The following is a 26,318-nucleotide window of genomic DNA, read 5'->3' as shown; positions in this document are numbered from 1 at the left end:
TTGGCCGTGAAAGAGCAATAAACATATAGATAGACACACAGGCAGAGTTACTTCCACACTTGTGATATAGTCTAGCGAATGACCAGAACGGGGTATACTCAATTTTATTCCTAAATAAAAACCAAATTATACTCTTATGGTACAATGCCAGATAACTTAACGCGAGTGCCAACAGTAACACATACAATGTAGGTACATATCACACAATCGGATGAGCAACCCGTGAACGCATAGAATACGAACAAGCATGAATTTATAATATACTGGTAATATCCCTAACCTTTCAAATTTGAAGAAAGGTTATGTTGTTTGTAAATAACGATCTGATTATACATCATATACTTACTCAGTAACCTTAGTAAGTATATCATGTATAATATACTTATTGTATGTTATGTGCTCACTAGACGTAGGTTATTTTCTTTATAGGTAGGATTGGTTGAAAATATTTGCTCATTATTTTTATAATCCTTTTATTGTTATGAACGTGAAAGTTTGTATATTTAGTTTGTTACGCCTAGATGGATTTGGATAAGATTAAGATAATGTAGGGGTAGCTTATAGCCTGACCTACATGGTACCCAACAACTGAACCCATCCTGGCGAAGTAAGAGCAGAAGGTAGTATAATTTTTTTTACACTTTATCTGTTTACTTTGTCTGCCTGCGTACAAGCAATACTCGGTAGTTGTTACTAACAGGTATCCCATTGGCTCTTCTACCTATGCCATAAAAATGTAATATAAAAAATAAAAATGTATATTGTAAGTATATTTCAGTATTGGTATGCAGACTACTTGGCATTGGAAATAATAGTAACTGTTACTTTAATAGGTGAATGTTAGCGAGTGCATTTTCGTGGCATCTTACTTTCCATAAAAGACATAAATGTAAACATCTTGCCTTCTAAATATTAGTATAATAAACTTATGTTACATTTCAATTTTAAAATATCAACACAGCTAAGCTTGTGCTTAGGTCATTGACATCGTGTGATTATTTTGGACGAATTAAAGTTCGTAATGCGAATAATCAAGACGATTCAATTATAGGTGAGCGTGGGGCTAATACTAACACGCAAAAACAAAAATACGAGTTAAATATAATCAGTAAAGAACAAATTGTGTTTAAATTTATTTATTGCATAATAAAATCAGATGAAATAATATCTTGGATGTGCGCCACAACCCTACTCTCCTCTGTTTGATTATAATTTATTACAATAAGGGACTATAAGTTATGACAGTAGCGTTCATTTTGATAACTGACCTTACAGCAGTAACCTGTTTCAGAAGTATATTCGTCCAAATCCTCACCTTCTTGGGGAGAACGCTGTCAGTTTTCCACCACGCTGTGACACTGTTTTCCTTCGTCGCCGACGACAAAACCACAAATTACCTATATGAAAAGTCAATGTTCTGGGTTTAAAACCGCAATATTCAACTATGATGCAAGTGTTATAACCACTGAAAAATCTTTATTTTAAATAGAACTATGTCAAAATTATGACGAAGTCTCCATAAAAATTAAAACCAATAAACCTCCTTCGAACCTTATTTAAATACAAAGAATTGCTGGTTGCAATATTGTAAATAAATAGACGGCTATGTATGGAAAAATATGACATGAAGCGCATTTATTAGCGCATACTCTTCGTAACCTTGAACTGCGACTCTTATGTCACTCATATTAGGTACACAATGGACCAATAAGATAAGCGAAGCATATATTTGATCTTATCATTTACAAAGTCGAATGTAAAGTCAGAGATCAGCATTATATTATTTTTTGTTATAGAGATAAATAAAATAATCAACATTAGATAATAAAGTTCAAGTTTCAGGTCACTGTAAATTGAATTATAAATTGTACGGAACACGCGACCTTCATTGATGTATTTATATCCATGTCAAAGCCCCGGATGCTAGCAAACGTAAGTACATCCAGTAAATCTAGAATAAAAAAACATATGTAAACAAGAAGCGTATTAAGAAATTATCGAAGGAACTTAGCCCTTATCGCATTCGACATTAATCGCATGTTGCCGTGAAAAGTATTATTTGATAAGCGGTCAGGAAGAGCATTTAATAGACTGCGGTAACTCGTTAACAACACTAACTAGCGATCGTTCGACAGAGATACTCGTGTTTGTAACAAAGGTACCCATATATTTTATCCAGGTTCCGTATATACAGTGAAGATCGTGACGTAATGACGAAAATTATATTGATCAGTGTATTATTACTACAATTTACGTGGTGCTATGGTGAGTACAAGTATTTATTTTATCCTGATCTCTATACATACCTATATAATAAATCTTATATTAAAGCTAGTGCATTTTCGTTGAATTAAGGCATTAATTCTAAATAAAAAACGGAATATATGCATTTTTATTAAAAGTTGCATTAACTTCGATTTTTATAAAATTTTAGCAAGGACCTTTAGTTGTAGCCCTTATCATAAAATCAATTACCTATTTTATTTATATTATTGTACATGTATCATTGCTCATTACATACATATGAAACCGGTTATTTAGTTATATTTTTTTGTGCGGTCTTAACTTGTAATTCACGATTCACTTTACAAACAGGCTAACTTCACATTGCTATGTAAGGTAAGAAATATTTAAAAAGGTTCTATATAAGAATATTATTAAGCATTTATAACTTCCACAATTATTAAGCAATAAATTGAAATGACTTATAATTACAATTGATAATTGAAAACGCTGTTAATGATTCGCTAGGGAAAAGGTAATTTTAAGTAGAAGGTTTTAGAGCTTATTCCATCAAATTGCTCCAATGTAGATTGATTGAAAATTTTTGAGATGGTATTGGATGTATGTAAATTAAGCACTTTAAAAAGTATTGCTTACCGTGATACATCCACGGAACCATTTGCCAAAGATTATAAAAGGAATAATTAGGACGAAGCTGCAGATCACTTTTGCATTTATACATATACAACAACAGTTATGTTCGAACTTCGTTATAAAGTAAACTTATTTTTAAAAAAATATCATACTAGGGTCTGTAGTTTTGACTGCGAGTAATCGTTTATAAAATCCTGTATCCTGATTGGCTGAAATATTGACTAGTAATAAAGTTACAATTACAATTACAAAAAAAAAACTATGACTTACAATGATGATTATCATAATATTATTGCAATAAGATTTAAACAACTAAAACATACTTTTTTATTTAAACATAGATTATGCAGTGTTATTAATTTTTATTTACAAAAAATCATGATATGGATTATACCAACAAATCTATGGGGTTTTAAAAATTAGTTTGGTTACTTAATTTGTATTCATAAAGATATGCACACTTTGGTCTGGTTTGGTTCGGTTGGCTTTGTTTCTATAACTATGATATCGAAAACAAACAAAGAACCTCATCGTTTTTGGCATCCATCGGAATGCCGAACTAATGTTGCTGGCATAATAATTTAATGATGTTATGCAGGTAGAAGCCAGTTCACAATAAAAAGAAATGAAAAAATATTATTCATGGTTCAAAAAGCTTTCATTTATAAACATTTACATGAAGTGCCTTATTCGATATATGTAAACTTGCATGTTTCCTAAAACATAGCATATTTTGCCGTCCCAACTTTTTTGGCAAATTTTAAGAAAATTACCAAAATTAACACGACATTGCAATAATATTTATGAACAACTTTTATTAATTACAGATACTTTTCTTTAATAATGGATGTGACAGCACAAGAATTACCTATTTTAATATACGATTTCCTTCTTTTAATTGTATTCGGTTGGTCAATTTTGCTTAACACCGTCCTATTTTAAAGTAATATAACAATTAATAATCGCTGGAAAACCCCAAATATTCATAACCAACTAAACCATTGGCTCTTGTGTGTAAAATTTAATTGATTCAATTATAATTGAGCAAAGTAAAGCTTAGAAGTTCTCTTCTAACATATATTTCAATATATGTCGTCGATGTATTCATAGCAAACACCTTTTTATGTGTGTGTATTATGCACAACGCATTTAAAGAAAAACTCAATAATACTTGAAGTTAGCAAACTTATTTAAACAATTAAACAAACGTTTTATACTAGATAAAAGGAAAATCTCAAAATTATAAATGTATAGTACTACACAAATTGGATGTAGCATCAGAAAATGCAATGAAATGAAAATAAAACCGATTACTGCCGATTTACACAACCAATAGAAATAGCTCCCTATCGCGCCATTCGACGCTATTCGTCGCTATAAATTCTCACGTCAGTTCAACCCGAGAACGCAAGTGCATGTAAATCGACGCGTCAAATTGACGAATTAATTAGGTCATGTTACAAGTTATTAAGTTTGTGTAAAGGTCATATTCACATGAGAAATAAATATTGATAATTTGGGATAGCGTACTCAATTCGGATGTGATCGAATTTTGCCGATGCTACATCTAAGTTGTGTCTATACAAATTTATATACACACATTATGTTTGAGAAAGTTATTTACTATAGACGTAGCGCGTGGTATCATATATCCTAACTTATAAAGTAGAAAGTTAACTTGAGAATTTATGATATAAACAGTAAAGTTTAACTGGAATTATTATAAAATATTTCTATAATATAAAAATTTAAGCTGAAGCTTTTGCATCTGTTTTTTATTAGCCACAATAGATTATTACGGCTGTATTTTAAAGATTTAAATAAATATACAATAAAGTCAAAATACCAAATTATAATAAACATTGCCTATTGTTGCCGTATCTAATTTTACTCATTTCTTACAAAACCAATGCGCCACTAACTTTGGGAACATAAATGTTATATCCCTTATGCCTGTAGTTACACTTCAAACCGGAACACAACTACAGTAGAATATATAATAAATTGGAAATATTAGGTACTCAGGCGGGATTGCACAAAGCCTTATCACCAAGTAAGGTGAGAATTAAAGAAAAATATTAATAAAAATCTAATTAAGTTATTTATCAAACGGCGCATATAATTAAATTAATAGTTGATTATTTCTACTAGTAATATATTGTGACTACTATATTTTCGAATTTCGTTTTTTTCGTTTGATGAAAAGTGACAAAAGAAAACTTCAAAATATATATTTATGAAAAAACACCAACAAAATTAATTTCATTGAGTCCATATAATATGATTGTACTATATATTGATTACTGAAAACAAGTAAGAAATTGCTTTGTAGTCATTTCAACTTATCCTGTAGTTCCTACTTGATTATGCCTCGTGCCCGTAAGTTTATATTTCATTTCAGTCATACTTTGTTAAAACGTTTCAAGCTAAGGCCTGATATAAAGTCCGGTAACACATAAACACATGAAAAACGATAAAATGTAATTGATTATAAGAAACATTGAATATTTATTTCATATATGTAATATTATATTTTGACAAACATTATCATATTCTATTTTTGGGTTATTTATTAAATTGATTGTGTAAAAAAAACTTATTTCTTTGAGTTGAGTAATTATTAAATGGAGCAGAGATACTGACAGACAGATTTTTTCGTACTTCTACAAGCCATCACAGTATTACTTACTTATTTAGTTTTAACAATTCGGTTTTAAATTTTATACTTTTAGAATTATTCTTGATAATAAATAATAAGGACAGCCTGTAAATTTCCCATTTCTTGGTTAACGCCTTCCTTTGAGGAGAAGGTTAGGAGTATATTCCAATGCTTTTTGGTGGATTCATATGTGGCAGAATTTCATTGAAATTAGAAACATGCAGGTTTCCTTACGATGTTTTCATTCACCGCCAAGCTCTAGATGAATTTTAAAAACTTATCAAGCATATGGAAATTCAGTGTAGCTTGTCGGGTTGAACCCGCAATCATCGGTTAAGATTTACGTGCTCTAACCACTGGGTTACCTCGGCTCTTTATTTAATATATAATGCTCTATAGAATTATTCTTTGATGCACATATTATATAAGATGTTTATACTTTTGAAACAAGGGCAATAAAACATACTTAACGTATTAAACCGTTACAATTGATTAGTTGTGCAATGCGATCATACCAAATATAATAATTTTCGTAACAAGCATTAGAGGCAGCTAATATTTAAAATTTGATGAAAAATATATATTATTATTATTTTTTGTATTTTATTATATGAGGAGAATTTTCGGAAGTATTCTGGAGCTATACAAAAAATGGGTATTCCACAGGGATCATTTCTAGATCGTTTTCTATTTTTGATATATATAAATGACCTATTTATGTTAAAGTTATTTGTATTTGCTTTTGATCTTTCTTTGTTTATTTTCAAGGTCGTATTTTTTTAAAACAATTTTGAATTCTAGTTACAAATTTGGCTTACACCAAATAACGTAAGATTTTTGATTTTACCGTGGAAAAGAATTGCACGGTATAATCATTTAATGTGGCCAAAACCTTATAGATTTTATTTGAAAAAAAAAACGTAGAATTTTCACAAATCATTATGGGCAATTAAGAATTTAATTATTGGATATAAATTTAAATCATTGCGTAGAAATTGGGACAGTAATCAAACAAATAAACGCAAACATTAAATATCTACGGCACGCCCACGATACAGGCTCCACGCATAAAGATATATCATACGTGTAAGCTTTAATTGGGCAGAGACAAATTTATTTATACATTTTATATACAACAAAAGGATTCGAAAGTCCACAACACGTTTCGCAAACCCGTTAGAATACATTAAATTAAAGCTATAAACTAATAAATATTTAATGGTTTCTGCTAAAAATTCGCTATGACTATGTTTATAAAACGCGGCGTTTTAGTACAACTTATCTTAGGAAAAACTTTGATGGTATTACTAAAAACGTTTGGTTAATGGTTGCTTAGTTAAGTTCTAATTTTTTTTTCTAGACATTAATTTGATATTCGAAAGAATCTTGTTTTGAATTTCATTTTGAACAATCACGTCAAAAAGAGTTTGTTTAGGTTATCACTCCTTAATTACTAGGTAGGTACCGCCTAGTCATTAGATTTTCTACCGCCAAACAGCAACACATATCTGCATATTACTGCTCTACTCCGGTTTGAAAATAAAGTGAGTCAGTATAACTAGGTACAAAGGACGTAACATTTCAACTCCCAAAGTTGGCGGTGTAATGACAATTTAGAGTTTATATTTATTTCAAGGAAATTGTCTACGATGATGGCCTTATATAAACGACTAAATATAATTTTATTATTAAAACACTGTAAAACATAATTCTTATTGGACAAGTTTTTAAAATTCGCATTGATGATATGAATCTCATAGAGAGTAGGTTTTAATCAGTTTAAACAAACAGTTTTTATACATATTTAATTATTATGTAAAGTAAGTAAAGTAAAGTAACAGCCTGTAAATTTCCCACTGCTGTGCTAAGGCCTCCTCTCCCATTAAGGAGAGGGTTTGGAACATATTCTACCACGCTACACTACAATGCGGGATGATGGAAGGCACGTGTGGCAGAATTCCGATGAAATTAGGCACATGCCGGTTTCCTCACGATGTTTTCCTTCATCGCCGAGCACGAGATGAATTTTAAACACAAATTAAGCACACATATATAGTGGTGCTTACCTGGGTTTTAATCCGCAATCATCGGTTAAGATGCACGCGTTCGAACCACTGGGCCATCTCAGCTTTATTTTATTTTAATTTTTATGCGTTATCTGTTAATTGTGTAAACTAATCAAATAAAATAACTGTTAGTAAAAAATCTTTATACAAATTTATAATGAGGCTTGTGCATTCTATACTGAAAAATTATACGGGTATTCCCATGTGGAATGAGAATACAAACGATGATGTAAGTTATTTACACCAATTAGCAGCAGCTCGACAAAACATAAATCTATATATTAATACGTAAACATGGAAAAATATTATACTTTTGTGTAATACAAAATGGAGATTAGGTTTTGGACACAAAGGTATAAAATACTTAGTTCATAACTATAGATGCACTAAAAGGGTAATTATTCTTCGTCTTTATGTTGTTTTATCACAGAATTAAAAATATATATGTAAATAGTATATAACGATACCATAAGATGAAGGCTGTTATGGAGATGATTTTACTATATTATATATGTCCGACGAATAAAAATAAAAGATTTTTTAAACCTAATAAAAAATAATAAAAATATACCATATTTTTATAAATGTGTTTATTTTTTAATATGAAGACTTATTATGTTAATTTTTTTGTTTTTTTGTTATGCGACAATTCCTACGATATAATTATGACATATAAATGATACCACCGCCGTAAGATGTTATTCAAACATTACACAATTGAGATTTACCATAGGAAGACAGATGATCAGATATACATTTGCAAACTCACAAAAAGTGAGTTATACGTGTGCTTATAAGATGTTAGTGTGCCCAAGACGACTTGGGCACACAGACTAGATAGTAAAAAATACAAATTTAATTATAATTGTTAAGTTTCTTGTATTAAAACGGCTATAATTTAATGTACGCCTTCTTAAGTGAATAGGTCATCTGACCATAGAGATCTGACATCTGACCATGAAATTGCAAGAAGTACACAACTCGTTACACCTTCAATGCGCGGTTATACTATATTTCTTTTATTATTTACTTTGATTCTATACTGATTTACGTAGAAAACGGAAAACATTATACAAATTATTTGAGAGATAGGACAGAAAGAACGAGTTTTCTACCATGCATGCATGTTGTTATCAAATGTGATTTTTTATTATGGTATACATTGGCGGACGAGCATATCAGGTGGCCCACCTGATGGTAAGTGGTCACTATCACCCATGGATAAAGACGCTGTAAGAAATATTAACTATTCCTTACATAGTCAATGTGCCACCAACCTTGGGAATTAAGATGTTATGTCCCTTGTGCCTGTAGTTACACTGGCTCACTCACCCTTCAAACCGGAACCCAACAATACTGAGTACTGTTATTTTGCGGTAGAATAACTGATGAGCGGGTGGTACCTACCCAGACGGGCTTGCACAAAGCTCTACCACCAAGATATGATAATAGATATAAAATTGGTCAGAACTGTACTAAAATGTTTATCGCCTCACAAAACCTACATACTACATAAATATATTTTTTTTATATTTAAGGGAAATTGTGATTTTTATTCAAATTAACTAACGGTAAAATATGTCATCGTGTTAATTGTTCACGCATTCCAACACGTTTGTTTTTTCATTGAACTTGACCGACAACCGGTTCAAACACGTTCATACAAACTTATATCATAATATATATGATATATAACTGTTACAATGCGTTAATTTTATATCATCATGTGAAACAATTTCCTGTCTACTAAGTATGATTATCAGTTGCTTGAACATTTGGGATGTCTAAGATATAGCAAAAAATGTAATTTCAAAACGGGATGTGTCGCGGGATATATTGGTGTCCTGGCTGGTGTTCTATATTCAATATGTATTAAAACCATACATAAAAGAAAAAGCCAGACAGAAGGAGAGAGACAGAAAGAGTTTAACTGGACATAACTCACATAATGCTTTTACTTTTGACCAGACTAAAATAAATTTTGACTATTGTATATTCTTATAGAAGTACCTTGAATTTCAATTTATTACAAAATCATGTATTTATACTTGATTATGTTTAGAATCTTACAAAAACTGTTAAAAGGTTATTTTTATAAAATGTGTATTTTTTTTAACTTTACGGAGATAAAATTTCTCCGTAACTTAATTTATTGATATGTTAATTTTATTGTAATCAAACAGTTATTTTTTTATGTTATTAAAAATAAAGGATATTATTTTATGACATAATATATAGTCATAACTCAGTTGTTATTGAGCTTTCAAATAGTCATGACTAATTCACATCCTTATTTTTCTGTAAAAATAAAATCTCATACAATAAGAGTACAATTATGATAGTACTAGGTACAGATAAAATCCATTGAGTTTATCCCAACTATCCTATTAGACAATATCATATGGGACACTTTCCTGGGCTACAGCTGTAACTATGCTAATGCTAAATTTTAAATCAATCGTACTTATAGTTTCCGAGTTCTACAGATATGAGAGTCTGTGGTAATTTATAATAAATGTTTCAATAAGTATAAATAATGTTAACCATTTTATGGAAATACTAAAAAAATTGATAAAAAATCAGAATTCTTAGGCAATTATTACATAGAATAAAAAAATTAAATCGAATTTTCCAGAAAACATTTACACTGCAATTTACAAGAATTCAATTCAATTTCAATGCTATTAATAAAAAGATAAACAAATAGTAGCAGTCATATCTAATTAATGAACTCTTGTCATTCCATAAAATATATTATAACGTAGGTACAAAAATATTAAAAAAAAAATACAGACGAATTAATAACCTCCTCCTTTTTGTAGTACCCAGGCACGGCATCATTAGACGATATCAATAGCCGAACATAACCGATGAAATCTCATCACCTTTTTCAATGTAATGTAATATGTGCACCGTGCCTTCTTAGTAATACTAAAAAAATACGTTAATTTGAGTCATTCCTTTACTCGATCTGCTGTGGAAAATTTTACAATATTTGATTTCTTGGAAATATCATAAATATCGTGATGACACTGTGGTTAGAACGCGTGCATCTTAACCGATGAATGTGGGTTCAATCCCCAGGCAAGCACCACTATACATATATGTGCTTAATTGTGTTTATCATCAAGAGGAAACCTGCATGTGTCTAATTTCATCGAAATTCTGCCACATGTGCATTCCTCCAACCCACATCCAACAACTTGGTGGAATATGTTCCAAACCCTTTCCTTGATGGAAGAGGAGGCCTTATCCCAGCAGTGGAAAATTTACAGGCTGTTACTTCGTGATATTGTTCTTCTTAATATTTTAAGGTTTATTTTTCGAACCACCTATGAATGGAATATCCCAATTACAATGTTTATTTTATTAATGGTAAAGGATTACGTAAGTAAAAAAGAGGTTGATATATTTATAAGTAATGTCCCATTAACTGTTATCGTGTTAAAAGGTACCTGTCGATGATAAATCTCGTACGCGAATATACAAGAAAATATCATGAGGAATTTTGTAATATATTTTGGGATCAAGAGAGACGCGGTGTAATAATAACTTTTAATCATTAAAAAATAATAGAGAATATAAGTTACCTTTTCACCGATTATTACTATTGCCTAATTGTTCAATTATAATTAGTTTAAGCACATAAAACAGCGAAAAATGCGAGGAATTTAATAAATAATTAATACGTAAATTATAAAAAATATCTCCTAAAAATAATAATATTACCCGCTCATAATGAAAACAATATAATAAACTTAAATGTGACCAGGAATTAAAATTCGATTAAATATTTATAATTTATGACATTTTGTGATTTTTTTTATTCTTTGTCACGAATTTATATAGAGATCAAGGAACTTTTAATAAAGAATTTATATTATAATGATGTATTTAAAATACGTTTTGTATTCTAGAATAGACATCGTCGGCAACAATAAATAATCCTTTCCATTACATAGTTTAGATTATCTCGTATCATTAGATAATGGGTGTGTCATGAAAGCACTTCACTGATACTAAAAGTCCAACAGAATTACACACATTCTCAGAATCGAAACTTGTGAGTGATTGAACAATAAGTCTACATAACTAGCGGCCCGTCCCGGCTTCGCAAGGGTGGATATAAGTTTTATTTTATATTTTTATGATTCTGTTTCAAATTATTTACACGAAAACCTTAAAAAATTATATACTTCCTGGTGAATCCCTCTGTTTACTAGTGAAAACTGTATGATAATCCATTCCGCAAACAGACAAACGCGGCCGGGGGACTTTGTTTTATAATATGTAGTGATAATGTAGTCTGACAAAAAAGTTTAAAGCAATACAAAAATTGAATGCATAGTATACAAAAGGGAAAAATGCATGTAAATATCCCACATTTGGGGCAAAGAATCCCTTTGAGATAAAGGCTTGCCGCTCCAATACCAGTGGGTTCGTACATGGGATATTATCATCACACAGAAGTAGACCTCAAAATGTATTCCTTCACAGCTGATGATGAGCACGAGATAAATTATCAACAAGCACAATAACAATCAGCTATGTAAGACCGGCTTTTAACCCCTAATCTTCTTAAAAGATTCATGAATTCTCTCCATCTCGGCTTATCGAGAAAATTACGTATTATTAAAGTTATATTTTATCATCGTGTATCAATCTATTTTACTCAGAGCAATTATAAAGAACATAGACAACACGCATCCGGTGTTAGTTTTAAACATAACACGGAGCCTTATAATTAAACATGCGAGTTAATTACGGTGAGGTCTGAACGGCACAATATAATGAATGGCTGTAACGGACATCAACACGTATAAATTATATTAATTTGTCTATAAAAACTCATAAATTCGGCTCAAAGCGGTCCCGAAATGATACAGACTTCTGAATACACAAAATAAACGAATCATTAAAATAAATTAAGACACGATGAAATATATGATGTTATTATTTTTAAATGTTTTGATATATTGTCTAGTATTTGTGTTCATGACATCTTTAGTATTTAATACACTTATAGTTACAATACATTGACTTCACTATTTCCGACCAGCGCGTGATTAATGGACAAAATTAATTTCAACATTTATAAAATGTAACAAAACTTGGGCTTTTTTGGATCGACCCCAATCGATAGTGACAATTTAAAAATATTTTACTTAGGCTGTGTGGTTTCAGAAATAGAGCTATGCTATATCAAATTATCATGATGTAATAAGACTTTACAGTGGATAGTTCTGATTAGCGCAAAGTAACAGTTGAAGCATTGAAGATACAAGGAATAATATTAATGCAGATGTTTAGTGGTTTTTCATTTACCAGTCGTAACACCTAATAATTAAATAAATAAAATTAATTAGAGACATGTTTACTTTCCGAAGAAGAGCGTATACAATGCTAAATAATGTTAATTAAATATATTCAGTTGTAGAGTTTCAACGAAATGACAATTATTTCGTCATCATTTCAGTAAAAAATATTATATGATTTCATTTTTTAAATATCTTTATATAGGGTACTTAGTGATATCTCGTAAATTAACCACGGCTAAGATAAGGCCGACTCGGAAAAGTTCCTAAGCAGCCAATTTATCTCATAATGTTATTTCTAATAAGTTTAATTATTGAAATAAACACATATTCATATTTCATTCTATTGTTTTATTATAAAGAGTTTCTTTGTTCAAAAAGTGTCAATATATGTATAAAAAAACAATAAAATAAAATTAAATCTTCTAGAATATAAAAATGAGTAATAGCAATAAATTATTGCGCAGTAACCATATTTTCATTAGTCACACTGTAAACAGTGAATTCGAAGCCTGTAATACAGCAGTTTACTAAATACAGCCTTGCTGTGCGGAACAAAATAATATTTTAACAATTTGTGATAACTTCCATCTCATAAACAGAAGGGTATGAAATAAGCAATTTTCGTTTTCTAAATGTAGAAATCTATTGTTTTTTTATTTATTTAAATTTTGTTTACGGTTATAATCTTGCCTTCAATATTATTTATGGTTTAATCTGTGATATTATAATGTACCAGTTTTCATTCGTTACACATAGTAACTCGTAACTTTTTGGATATAAAATTCTATAAATATTTAAGTTAAGGTACGAATTTATCTTTTAAAGTATGTCTAATACTGGGCTAAAGCATTCCTTTGAGGAGAAAATGTGGAGTTTTTCCACAACTTTGCTCCATTGTTTCGGTATCCACCGAATTGAAATTCACACACATGAAGAAATCGCCATCTTTTCCTTTATCGCGAAACAAAACATAAAATAATTAATCAACATCTCGGCTCTTTGTTTTTTTTTTTCAATCTTTACATTATAATAAAAATAACCAAGAGTACAAATTAGGAATTAGGCGATCACTTGCAAACTATTTCAAATAATAATATATCATAATTTTATTGATCAATTTTAGTATCGTAAACACTTTTGTGTCAAAAAATATAAATATTTTTCCGTCACAGATCTGAGGTATTCTTTGGAAACTTAGTATATATTTCACAATCAATAAGCAAGTATAATCCTCCTAAATATTTAATAATGATTTTGAATTTCAAGGTCAAGACAAGGATAACATAAGAATCGAATGATATTAGGTAATATTTTTCCTATAAGTTTTCCTCAAAAGATTTCAAACTCAATTATCGTCCCATTCAACGAGCGAACAAATAATTATTTTTTTTATAATCTTTAGAATAATTATATGACGTTTTCATCAGCCGTCAGTCTTCAATTATTAATAATGCTTATACGATGTTAATAAGGGTTTTCCACACGTTAATGCGCGTGAGTTTTTCAACACGACCCAATGGAAGCTGTCATTAAATGATCTAACGTGAATCATTTTATTTATGTGTGTGTGATAATGATTTTTAAATCACGATTTTAAACGTTTTTATTTTTTTTAATGAACAATGCAATTAATTTGTGCATATGTATACATACTGTATATTTGTTTGATACTGTCTGTTGTGATTAAACTTTTATAATATATATATATTTTGTTCTGGTATCTCATACGAGCAATCGACCACCTGATGGTAAGCGGTTACCCCTGCTCATAAATATTAGGGCTGTAGGACAAAAACATTCCATAGTACAACACTAATTCACTACCAACTTTGGGAGCTAAGAGGTTCGTTACCCTGCACCCTGGTTTAAGAGAAACTTATTTTCATATGGCTCTTGTCATGGAAATATAATATGTTCAATAATAGTAACATTTAAATAAAATAGTAACATATCCTCATAGCACGCGTTTTTTTAGAGTTCCGTTTTCAAATAGTAAAATTTACTTAGTAATAGGCTAACTATTACTAAAGACTCTGCTCTCCGTCCGTCTGTCATTAGGTTGTATCTCATGAACGGTGATAGTTAAATAGGTAACACTTTCACAAACGATGTATTTCTTTTGCCACTACAACAATAAATGTGTACTAAAAATATCTACAACAGACATGATATTCTTGCCGTTTTTATAGATAATAGTACGAAGTACGGAACACTCAGCACTTGACCGGTTTCATTTTTTTTTTTCGTAGATGATCTTTATTTGTTGTTATTATTATCAATAATTTTGTTTTATTTCAGCATACCCAACGTCGCAAGGTGTAGGTGTCTACAGCTATCAGGACACGGCAGGCAATAGGTACGGTGGGACATTCGACCCGAGGGACACATTCATACCATACGGTGATCCCTTCGCAGTCCCATTCAACGATATCGACTATTTCTTTCCTGATTACTTTAGGAATTACGAAAATATACTTCAACAGTAAGAAACGAAATACTGTGTTCAAGCTATCGAGCTTACGGTGATGGAAGATATTACGATAAATACTTCTAATCTATTTTTTTTCTTTCTTCTTACTATCTATCTTTATGTCTTATCTAACAACATAAGCACCAACAGTAGCGTTAAAGAAAATTGCATACATCTAAGTAATAATTATGACCAGCTAAAGATATCAGAGCACCGTTTTTCTAGAATTGTTGGTACCGACGAAAATAATCAATTTTAAAAGAATAAATTTAAATTCCGGCGTAGATAGAATTTATAACCAAGACATTTTAGTTTAAATTTATTACTTTAGTTTCAATAATTTATTAAATAATTTATGTAGAAACTTCTATAAATACACTATATTAGATGACGAGCTAATACTTGTACCTCTGGCCCGGTTGAAATGGAGTGAGCCAGTGTTATAATATAAAACCTACAAGAAATGTCTTATAAAAAAAATTTAGAAGAGACATATCTTTCATTCCTTGGTTGTTGTTAGTGTATATGGGTTATCACTCATTTATAGGCCGTAATTAAATAAGGGTTTAAAAAAATACCATTAATTTTCATGACAATTAATTACAATAAGACTTTAAAAGTAAAACATAACATACCATATACCACATAACCGCGTGAATTAATATTGTTTTAATAGTGACATTGTTATCATTTATAGTTTCCCGAGACTGAGAAATCGACTATTTACCAGACGATTACGTCCTTCTAGACTCAGGTAAACGAGTTCAAAACGAAAGTGGTTGAATTATTATTATATATTTGAAAAAGATAACATTTAGTGTTACAATGCCCTAGTGTTATCGTTTTGTAATATTGTTTTATAATTTAGCGTGTTTTACACTTCTTAAATCTTTAAATATAAATCTTCTGGGCGTATTTATGTAACCTTTTAAACGTTTGGGGCCGTTTTCAATGTTTTTCTTTGAGTGTATTTGAGTAAATGGTTTGGTTTAGACTCAGTTGTAGCTAAGAGGTTCTATCTAAAAGTTGATGTTTTAGAACCAGTTTTATGTTTGGTAGGTACATATTTAATAAAATTAATCTGTCATTTATAAATAAACAACAACTACTTATATTAATTACGTGTGATTTTTTTTCTGTTAAAATTAAGAATTTAAATGGCTATCATTCTTATTTCGAGTTCTGTGCTAATAAGCCGGTGCAAAAAAACGTCGAAACACATCCTCAACTAACTAAACAATATTGTTCGTCGCATTTTTTTTCTACAATTATTGTACTGTATTACTTTTATGTTGTTCTTCCTATTCACTGTTTTTATTATCTGTTAATTATATTTACATTGTAGTGTGAGTGGGTATAGATATGTATTTACTAACACAAGCATATTTATTCGCTTTCACGTTTGCCTCATTTGTGACTAATATAGTTGTGGTGTGTGTTTGAATTATGTATTGTGTTTCCAGGATTTTTGGTTCTGGTAGATATAGGACACAAGTGAAACGCGCTGTAGCTCATTACGCACTGACTTTATTGGCGCTCATCTGTGGTGACGCAGCACGCACCTATATATACTTATTTATCTACTATTTCCTCCCCCCTTATTTGACAATTATTTTTATCTAAAAATATTTTTTATAGTTTACTCTAGGAATATTTCTCAAAACCATCTTAGTTTGCGTCCTCGTCGAGGGAACTGATGCAAGTTTCACATCACTTCGGTGTTGATTTTCCTCCTCACTTCGATTACTGTTCCCCGGTTGAACCAGTTGGTTTTTAGACACATTCCTTGACAAAACAATTTGATTTTTGTGTTTTTTAACATTAATACCTTCACAAGTCTTTATTAAGTATAACACTTTACCCAACTGTTTGATAATAGTACCTTTACACCACACATATCTATTTTTATTTATAAAAGATTTAAACATCACTACATCGTCTGGTTTAAAATTAGTTCTTAATTTTCCGCCGTGATATTTAGTCTGCAAGCACTGTTTGTTTTGAACATGATTATTCAGACGAGGGGACGAAGGCGACGGATGAGGAATTAAAAGATCTAGTATTGACCTCAGTTGACGACCGAATACCAGTTTCGCGGGAGACACCCCCGTTGTACTATGCACAGAATTCCGATAGTCGAATAAATATTTTAATAACCTATTATTCATATCTTGCGCATTTTCACCTAGCAACAAAGCTGTTTTTATGCCCTTTTTCACTATTTTAACATAAGTCTCTGCTTGGCCGTTACTGGAGGGATGGTATGCCGGCGAGGTCAAGTGACATATTCCGTTTAATTTACAAAATGCATTAAACTCCTCAGATGTAAATGAAGTGCCGTTATCGCTCACGATTGTTTGAGGTACCCCGAACCTAGACATGAATTCACATAATTTACCAATAACCGATCCCGATGTTATATTGTTATTCATATTAAAACACTCAACCCACTTACTGTAAGCATCAACTATTACAAAAAACATTTTATTCTGAATTGGTCCAAAGAAATCTATATGAATTCTATTGAATGGTTGTGTCGGATACGGCCAGGGCGCCGGCGGAGCGCGGGGTGGCGATTGCCGCATACTAATGCATGTTGAACAATCTCCGATCATTTTTTCTATCGCTTCATCAATTCCCGGAAACCAAAATCTAGAACGGGCCTCCGCCTTAGTTTTTACTATACCTAAATGTGACTTGTGTAATTCTAATAATATGTGTTTACGTAAATTTTCTGGAATAACTACCTTATGCCCCCGCATTAAAATTCCATTTTCTAATGATAACTGCAACCTACATTTAAAATATGGTAATAAATTACAATCATAAACTTTCCGAGGCCAACCCTTAAAGACATAATCACTAACTTGAGTGAGTACCGGGTCATTTTTAGTCTCATGTTTTAACTGATCTAATGTCACCGGTAAACATCCTTCTAAAATAAAATTGACGTATGTAGCCGTCTCGTTCCATCCACGTACACTACCGGCGTCTTCGCGAGTTCCTCCCGGACTAATACTCGCAGCTCCGTCGGTCGACGCCGCTGCTGTCGCCGGCCGAATCCCGCGCGATAAGAAATCTGCACTATTGTTGGCGCTTTTGACATACTCAATGGTGTAGTTATATGCTGACAAAAATATTGCATACCTTTGCAACCTATTTGCAGACACCTCTGGAATACCCCTATGGGAACCGAAAATTGAAATAAGCGGCTTGTGGTCGGTTCTTAATATAAACGGCTCGGATCTAGCATATAAATATTGATGAAACCGGCGTACCCCAAAGATTATAGCCGTGGCTTCTTTTTGTATTTGAGAATACTTTTTTTCAGCTGAGTTTAGCGTTCGTGAAGCGAACGAAACTGGACGTTCTAAGCCGTCGGCTCCGACCTGCGATAACACCGCCCCTAGCCCGTAAGGTGAAGCGTCCACCGTTAATATGATTTTTGCGGTTGAATCAAAATGAGCTAATACGTTTTCTGAAGTTAAAAATGTTTTTACTTCCAAAAACGCCCTTTCGTGTTGCGGGGACCACGACCATTTAGCTCCTTTTTTTAATAAATCATACAGAGGGGCTAAGTGCGTGGATGCATTGGGTACAAAATTCCTATAATAATTAATTAAACCTAAAAACGACTGTAATTCTTTTAAATTTTTAGGGACTGCAGCTTCTAAAATTGCTTTAACTTTTTCTGACGATTTCCTTATCCCGTTTTTATCAATTATATATCCGAGATAATTTATTTCATTTTTGAAAAATTCACATTTCTCTTTTCTTAAAGTTAAGCCCGAATCTTTTAATCTATCGAAAACTAATTTTAACCTAGCCCAATGTTCCACCTTGTCTTTTCCTGTAATAAGGATATCATCCAAAAAGCAAAGTACGCCATCTATCCCCGATAAAATACTTTCCATGGCCCTCTGAAATATGGCGGGGGCCGAAGACAACCCGAACACAAGCCGTTTAAATTTAAATAACCCTTTGTGTGTGTTTATACAAGTGACATGTTTATCATCTAGCAATTCGAACTGATTATACGCTGAAGACATGTCTAATTTTGAAAATTGTTCCCCACCATGTAATCGTGTAAATAGTTCTTGTATAGTCGGTAAAGGATATTTCTCCACTAATAACTGTTTGTTTAACGTTTGTGAATAATCAGCGCATAGACGAACCGTACCGTTATGTTTTAACACCGGCACAATAGGTGACGCGTATTCCGAGAACTCGACGGGCTCGATGACCTTGATCTGCAATAAACGGCTTATTTCTTTATCTATTTTATCCCTTAACGCAAACGGAACCGGCCTGGCTTTCATAAAAACTGGTTTTGCATTTTCTTTCAAGTGCAATTTTATTTTATATTTATTAAAACAACCTAATTCGTCGGTAAAAATATCCGAGTATTTTTTTAAAAATGATTGCAATTCCGATTCCGGTACCGACGACACATGATAACAACCGTTAATTGGTGATAATTCTAAATTAAATTTTGAAATAAAATCGCGACCAAGCAATGGCGGCCCTCCATTTTGTATGACATAGAAATCTAATACGTTTGTTTTATTGTTGTATGTCACTGGTAACCTAGCTATACCTAAACTTTGAATTAAGCCTCCGTTATAACTGATAAGCTTTTTGTTGGTAGGAATTAAAGTAACACTGTTAAAATAAGAATAATAAGTTTTATCTGATATAGCGGTTACAGACGACCCACTATCAATTTGAAATTTTAATAAAATATTATTGATAGATATTGTTTCGGTCATAGGCCCCCCGTTATTACTGCGAATATTAAAAAACTCACCGTCGTCACCCTCGTTCACCTCATCTGAGTCTACGTAATTGACTTTTTTACACATTCGGTGCAGGTGACCCTTATTATTGCACTTCTTACACCGGTAATTTACAAAGCGACACTCACTAGATTTGTGATTCTTTCGACCACACACGGAACACTTATCACCGTCACTACGATTGGTGCGGCCCTTTGTCATTTTAAACAAAGGGTCAACGCTGACTCCTTCTGCTGTGCCTGCTGCCGTAGTCGCCATGCGTGCACACCGCACGCCCTCCGCCAGGTCAACCGCCTTTGCCATCGACAACTCCCCGATTTCCATTGCGAAGAGTTTTTCTTTTTCGGTACCCGGAAGCATCCCCATCACAAATTTGTCTAGCAAAGCTTCTTCTAAATTCTTGAAACTGCAATGGCTCGCTAGACCTCGTAACCGCGCCGCCCACTGCGCATGCGACTCCCCCGGTCGCTGCGACGCCGCGTAAAAGTGATGACGTTCTGCAAACCCGCAGCGCTTTGGAGTAAAATGTACATCCAAAACTCGTACAATTTCCACATAACTCACTGCGTCAAGAGTTTTTGGAAAAACGAGATTGCTGGCCAGTTGATAAGTGCTCTCGTCGAATGCGCTGAGCAATATGGCGCGCCTTTTAAGACCTCCTTTGTCCGATTCACCATCGATGTCATTTGCCACGAACCACTGCTGGAGTCGACTTTTATATGTGACCCAATCTTGATGCTGATGATTAAATGTAGTTATATTTCCAAAAAACGGCTTTGAATTGGAAAACATTTTAATCCGCCTCAATTCCTTTGTTCGTTTTTTATTTTTCGCTTTGTGGGTAGATGTTCCTCGTCGCCACTGGTAGATATAGGACACAAGTGAAACGCGCTGTAGCTCATTACGCACTGACTTTATTGGCGCTCATCTGTGGTGACGCAGCACGCACCTATATATACTTATTTATCTACTAGGTTCTGATATAGAGAGTCAGAGACTAGCGTCACACGCTGCTCGTAAAGCGTTTGACATAACATATAACCATGCTGGTTATAATCCCAATTTCTTTAGGTTGCCACAATTTACTGGAAGCCCATTCTTTGGACCAGGCAGATTCCGCGCCAATATGGACAATAATGCGCATCAGTCCGCATTCGCCAGTGCTGTGGTCGCGCCAGGTTACCGGCGACAAATTGCGGCCATTGATCCGATCAACCCCGTAAGACTTTATTTCATCATCTATTCTATCCCAAAACAGCCATTTAAGGTGAGTAAGCCACTGTTGGCCCAGTGGTTAGAATGCGTGCATCTTAACCGATGATTGCGGGTTCAAACCCAGGCAAGCACCGCTGATTCATATGCTTAATTTGTCTTTATAATTCATCTCGTGTTCAGCGGTGAAGGAAAACATCGTGAGGCGTGTGACATATTTCAAAGAAATTCTGCCACATGTGTATTCCACCAACCCGCATTGGAACAGCGTGGTGGAATATGTTCCAAACCTTCTCCTCAAAGGGAGAGGAGGCCTTTAGCCCAGAAGTAGGAATTTACAGGCTGTTGTTGTTGAAGCCAGTGTCAGGGGCACAAGGGACATAACATCTTTGTTCGTAAGGTCGGCAGCACGTTAGCATTGTAAGCGTTGATAATATTTCTAACAATGCCTTCTATGGATCATCAGCTGACCTATTAGCCTGTCCATCTAACCTGTACATTAAAAAAAGAAAAATTTAAACTACAATACCTACTGATGTGCATATTGCGTCATTATTGAGTTAGGTCATTTTTAAACGTGACCAAACCATAATGAATATTAATGGCGCACTATTTTGATGTTATCGTGGGAAACATTGAAACGTTTAAGTATGCAAATCTTAACTTTTATCAATTTAAAGATTTTTACAAGTGTTCTTCTATTAAATAACGTCACTGTTGTTGTTTTCGTTGTTACGGTTATTGTTTGTTCATAAAGTAACTATTGGTGTTTCTGATCAAGATCTGAAGTCACAAATATACGGGATAGTTCCTGTGATATAACAGAAATTATTTTTTTCTAAATCAGCTATTCTTTTGTGACAAGAGACATATACACAAAAAGAGTCTAGGGTCTAGGGACTAGGAATACATAAAAAGGGACTAGTAGGGTGTGAATAAAATTACACAATTTAAAACCATAATATCAGAAGAATTAAGATCAGCGCACATCTAAGGAAATGCAGAGTTCCTTGAACCCCAGTTTAATCTACACTAGAAAGCACGCGAATAAACTACAAGATGTTTTAATTACTAAACAAGTTACATCTCGTGATCAAGTACGTTTGCATAATTTGCATACATGTTTGCAGGGAAGACTTTTGCATACATGTTTGCCTTTCGGTTACTTCATTTTTGATCCAGATTTTTAAATTCATAATTGCTAAATATTTGGATGTAGATTTGGTTACGCTGCACTGAGTTCGCTAATCGCTAAGTTCGCAATTTTTATGGAATAGGTTGGCGGACGAGCCTATGGGCCACCTGATGGTAAATGGTCACCGTCACCCAAAGACAATGACGCTGTAAGAAATATTAACTATTCCTTACATCGTCAATGTGCCACCAACCTTGGGAACTAAGATGTATGTCCCTTGTGCCTGTAGTTACACTGGCTCACTTACCCTTCAAACCGGAACACAACAATACTGAGTACTGTTATTTGACGTTAGAATAACTGATGAGTGGGTGGTACCTACCCAGACGGGCTTGCACAAAGCCCTACCACCAAGTAAATAACTTGTTTGACCATCGCTAACCCTATTCAGAAGTATTGCATTTGAAGTCTCTTGTCTTTGTACTGATTCATTAATTATGTATGCATCTTACAATCATAAAATTTCCAGGGTTTGCCAAACGTGGACGTAACAAGTCGAGGCGCTGAAGCTGATAATGGAAATCCGAATTTCGTCAGCGTTTCCAGTTCCTCGTACGCCTCGTCCGCCAATATCGACGGCAAGGTCACGGGCATGCGAGGTTCGGAGACCGTCGTCAATGAAAATGGAAAGGTTACCAAGTACGAAGTTCACAGCTAAATTCAAAGGTTCCGAATAGCGCCGATTGTTACTTATCTATTTATAAACGAAATTTACTTATCCTAATGGCTTGTATATTCATAATGACACGTGTCTAGAAAGGCTGTGATTAGATTTGAACATGATATGTATTATTCTAATATGTAAAATACTTTATATAGGTATTTATCTAATAATCGCCGATTTTTTCAAATATAATATATTAAATAAATGATTTGGCGCTGAGACAATTAATGTTTTATTTTAGATTAAAGGTAAATTAACAACCATAAAAACTTGCTAGAAATATATACATACATAAGTTTTATGTCGTAGGTATGTGCTATAAAAACCTACGGGTAACTGCACTTTGTCCGATTGCTATGTTTGCTTAATTCATGTTTTATTTTAGATACATACCTACTTACTATTTAATTATCTAGCAAACCCTGACCTTCTTGATTAAAAAAAAAAACTTTTTTTTTAATCTTTTTATTTGAGTGAAATCAGATACTTGGTATGCAACCTTCACACAATACGATTTACATAGTTATTGCTACTAATAAAAAACAATAGCATAACAGCTGTCGTATATGAAAGAATTCCCATAAAATCAGCAATTCTATGAAGATTTATTAAATATGCGACTAACATATTACTCATGAGTACGTTGCAACCTTTATGCCCATCCCAAGGTTACGAGATAGCATCATCACTTTGCTATATACCCATCAAATAAAACAAACATAGTACACTATCAATTTAATTTAGCTAATTTTCCGTCAATTTTAATTTTCGGTGTTGTACTTTCAAGGACTAAGGAATTGGTTTTCGTTTGGATGCATCCTCTGAGACCATTCATTTCTCTGCATTTTTTGCAGTAGAACTCTCTGACACCATCATCATTTACTCTTCTATTAAACTTTTGGTAATCAGGTCTGCTTCTCCTGGCGTGACTGTCGAAGTGAGCATTATCTTGATTCCACCAGTTCACATTATTAAAGAACGACGAAGGTTTCCACTGCATGGGATTTGTTGCTACATTTGGATATATGTCAAATTCGTCACGTGAATTCCTATTTCGAAGCACGAGTTCTGGGTAAGAATATGTGACAGGCTTGAAACGAGAGTCTGGCGTTCTTATCTGTGTTGTTTCAACTGATTTGAATGCTTTAACTATGGGAACTTCACCACTGTCCTCATCATTAGCATTTTTATTACCAACTTTGTATGTAAGAACACCCGCATCGCCTAAAACATGTACAATATGCTATTAACGTTAAAACAATTACATGGACATAAGCGGACATTTTAATATGCTCATTTGTATGTAGTGTTCCGGTGGATGTAGTCAAATGAATGATTTAATTTAATGTTAAATTAATTTTATACCGTCTGTATGTAATCCCCTTCGGTTATTGTTTTTGAGTTTGGTTGAAACGACAATAGTATGCTTCACTTCCAGATCCTCATCGGCATCAGAAGTTTTCTCGACGGTTGATTCTTCTTCCGCAAAATCAACTTTAGATGATATTTGCGGAGTTACTCTAGTCACACCTGTTATTAAAGCAATTCCTCATTTAACTTAATAATGAACTCATATAAATTATTTGTAAATACTCATTGAATTCATATACACCGGCGTCTAAAACTGAATGAACAATATTTCTGTCCATAATATATCACATAAATCTGCTGTAGTTAGGCTTAGTTAGTTTAAGTAACTTGTCTTTAACAATATTACATATGATTCATAAAGTATTATTATAAAACAGTTTCGTTACTAATAGTTGCATTACCACTTTCAACACAAGTGCTTTTAAGCTTTTTGTAACAGCTACAATGATTTTGTCAATAGTTTTTCAATTAATACAAAATGAATTTTAAATTATTTTTTACGTGAGCAAATAATAAAATAAATTAATATTCTTACCTAAAATCACAAAACATATGGCTAATGATCTCGACATTGTTATGTGAGATCTGAGACATCACAAAGCTTGATTCGCGTGTCTCCTACGTTTTATATAAACAACATAAATTACACTAAATGATGTCGCAAAGGAAGTACAGCAATTACCGGAGACAATACATGAAAATGGTTTATCTTATAGAATTATTAATAATTATCATTATCATTGGGAAGTTGACGAAAACATAATATCGTATCTGTATAGCTAACATTATTTCATTGAATCAAAAAAGTTTGATGAGTTCAATAAACCCAAACCCAATGTTATTATTATATCGTTAAGATTTTATTACAGACCTGTCTTAGTTTGTTCGGATTATAATCCAATCATTTCAGTTATATATTGATAAACAGTCATGCTTAGCATTATTTTGTGTCCTGATCTGAAGGGCATGTGAACCGCTGCAATTATAGACACGAGGGATATAACTTAGTTCCCAAGGCCAGCGGCGTATTTGGATATTGTAGGTTATGTTTATTTTATGACAGATGTCAGATCAGTAACAGTCAGTTCTGATTAAAAGTTTTCACGAGACGCTGTGTTTTACTCTTCACCTTGAATTTAGCAACACGCAATAGTTATGTAGAGAATTGTCAATATTTCTTATGGCAACTGTATTTTTTCATTGTATTAGTAGGCTGAGCCAATGGACTAACCAATAGCCAGTGACCATTCATAACCAAAGGCGCCAGTAAACCTGATATAATGTATACAATTCGAAAACATAAATGAATATATATTGTTTTTAAATTATCAAATTTTGATCAAATCCGGTTTATCTATACAATATTCTCATTGTTATTTAAAATAACATTGTTGTTCGTATTCGGTCATAACTTTTGTAATGTGTGACGTCATGCTATTATCGAGCTATCAACGTATAATATACATTAGATACTACAATTAAGTATTATATAGTATCGCAAGCTGAGCTTTATAGTTTACCTACTAACGACCCGCCCGGCTTCATAGGGGTGCAATAGTGCTACAAAATATACAACAGAATTTGACTATTTACGACATCACATAAGAAACTTCTAAAGTTATCGATGTTTTTTTACTATATTGTCTATATATTGTATACAAAAAACTTCAAAATCACTCTATCTATTAAA

The 26,318-nt window shown here is 32.6% G+C and overlaps 2 protein-coding genes across 4 annotated transcripts; one reads left to right on the top strand and one right to left on the bottom strand.

Moving 5' to 3' along the window:
- Positions 1 to 2,000: 2,000 nt before the first annotated feature.
- On the top strand, positions 2,001 to 23,481 carry LOC124543813. Of its 3 annotated transcripts, XM_047122130.1 has the most exons (6): positions 2,001 to 2,265; positions 15,219 to 15,276; positions 16,088 to 16,144; positions 16,854 to 16,861; positions 21,161 to 21,405; positions 23,063 to 23,481. In XM_047122130.1, the coding sequence occupies exons 1-6, from the start codon at positions 2,211 to 2,213 to the stop codon at positions 23,249 to 23,251; spliced, it is 612 nt and encodes a 203-aa protein (XP_046978086.1). In that variant the 5' UTR covers positions 2,001 to 2,210; the 3' UTR covers positions 23,252 to 23,481. The 3 variants fall into 3 exon arrangements, with proteins under 3 accessions (XP_046978086.1, XP_046978077.1, XP_046978094.1); XM_047122121.1 differs by lacking the exon at positions 16,088 to 16,144 and having other exon boundaries at positions 15,219 to 15,402; XM_047122138.1 differs by lacking the exons at positions 16,088 to 16,144; positions 16,854 to 16,861 and having other exon boundaries at positions 2,002 to 2,265; positions 15,219 to 15,402; positions 21,258 to 21,405.
- A 498-nt stretch (positions 23,482 to 23,979) lies between these two features.
- On the bottom strand, positions 23,980 to 25,320 carry LOC124543801. The gene is made up of 3 exons (XM_047122110.1): positions 25,164 to 25,320; positions 24,623 to 24,787; positions 23,980 to 24,481 (listed from the first exon to the last, which is right to left on the bottom strand). Exons 1-3 carry the CDS (start codon positions 25,198 to 25,200, stop codon positions 23,988 to 23,990), a joined length of 696 nt encoding a protein of 231 aa, XP_046978066.1. The 5' UTR covers positions 25,201 to 25,320; the 3' UTR covers positions 23,980 to 23,987.
- Between the last annotated feature and the right edge of the window lie 998 nt (positions 25,321 to 26,318).

The sequence above is a fragment of the Vanessa cardui genome, chromosome 1 (genome assembly GCF_905220365.1).
Source record: "Vanessa cardui chromosome 1, ilVanCard2.1, whole genome shotgun sequence".
Lineage (NCBI taxonomy): Eukaryota > Metazoa > Arthropoda > Insecta > Lepidoptera > Nymphalidae > Vanessa > Vanessa cardui.
This window is presented reverse-complemented; position numbering and strand designations above follow the sequence as displayed.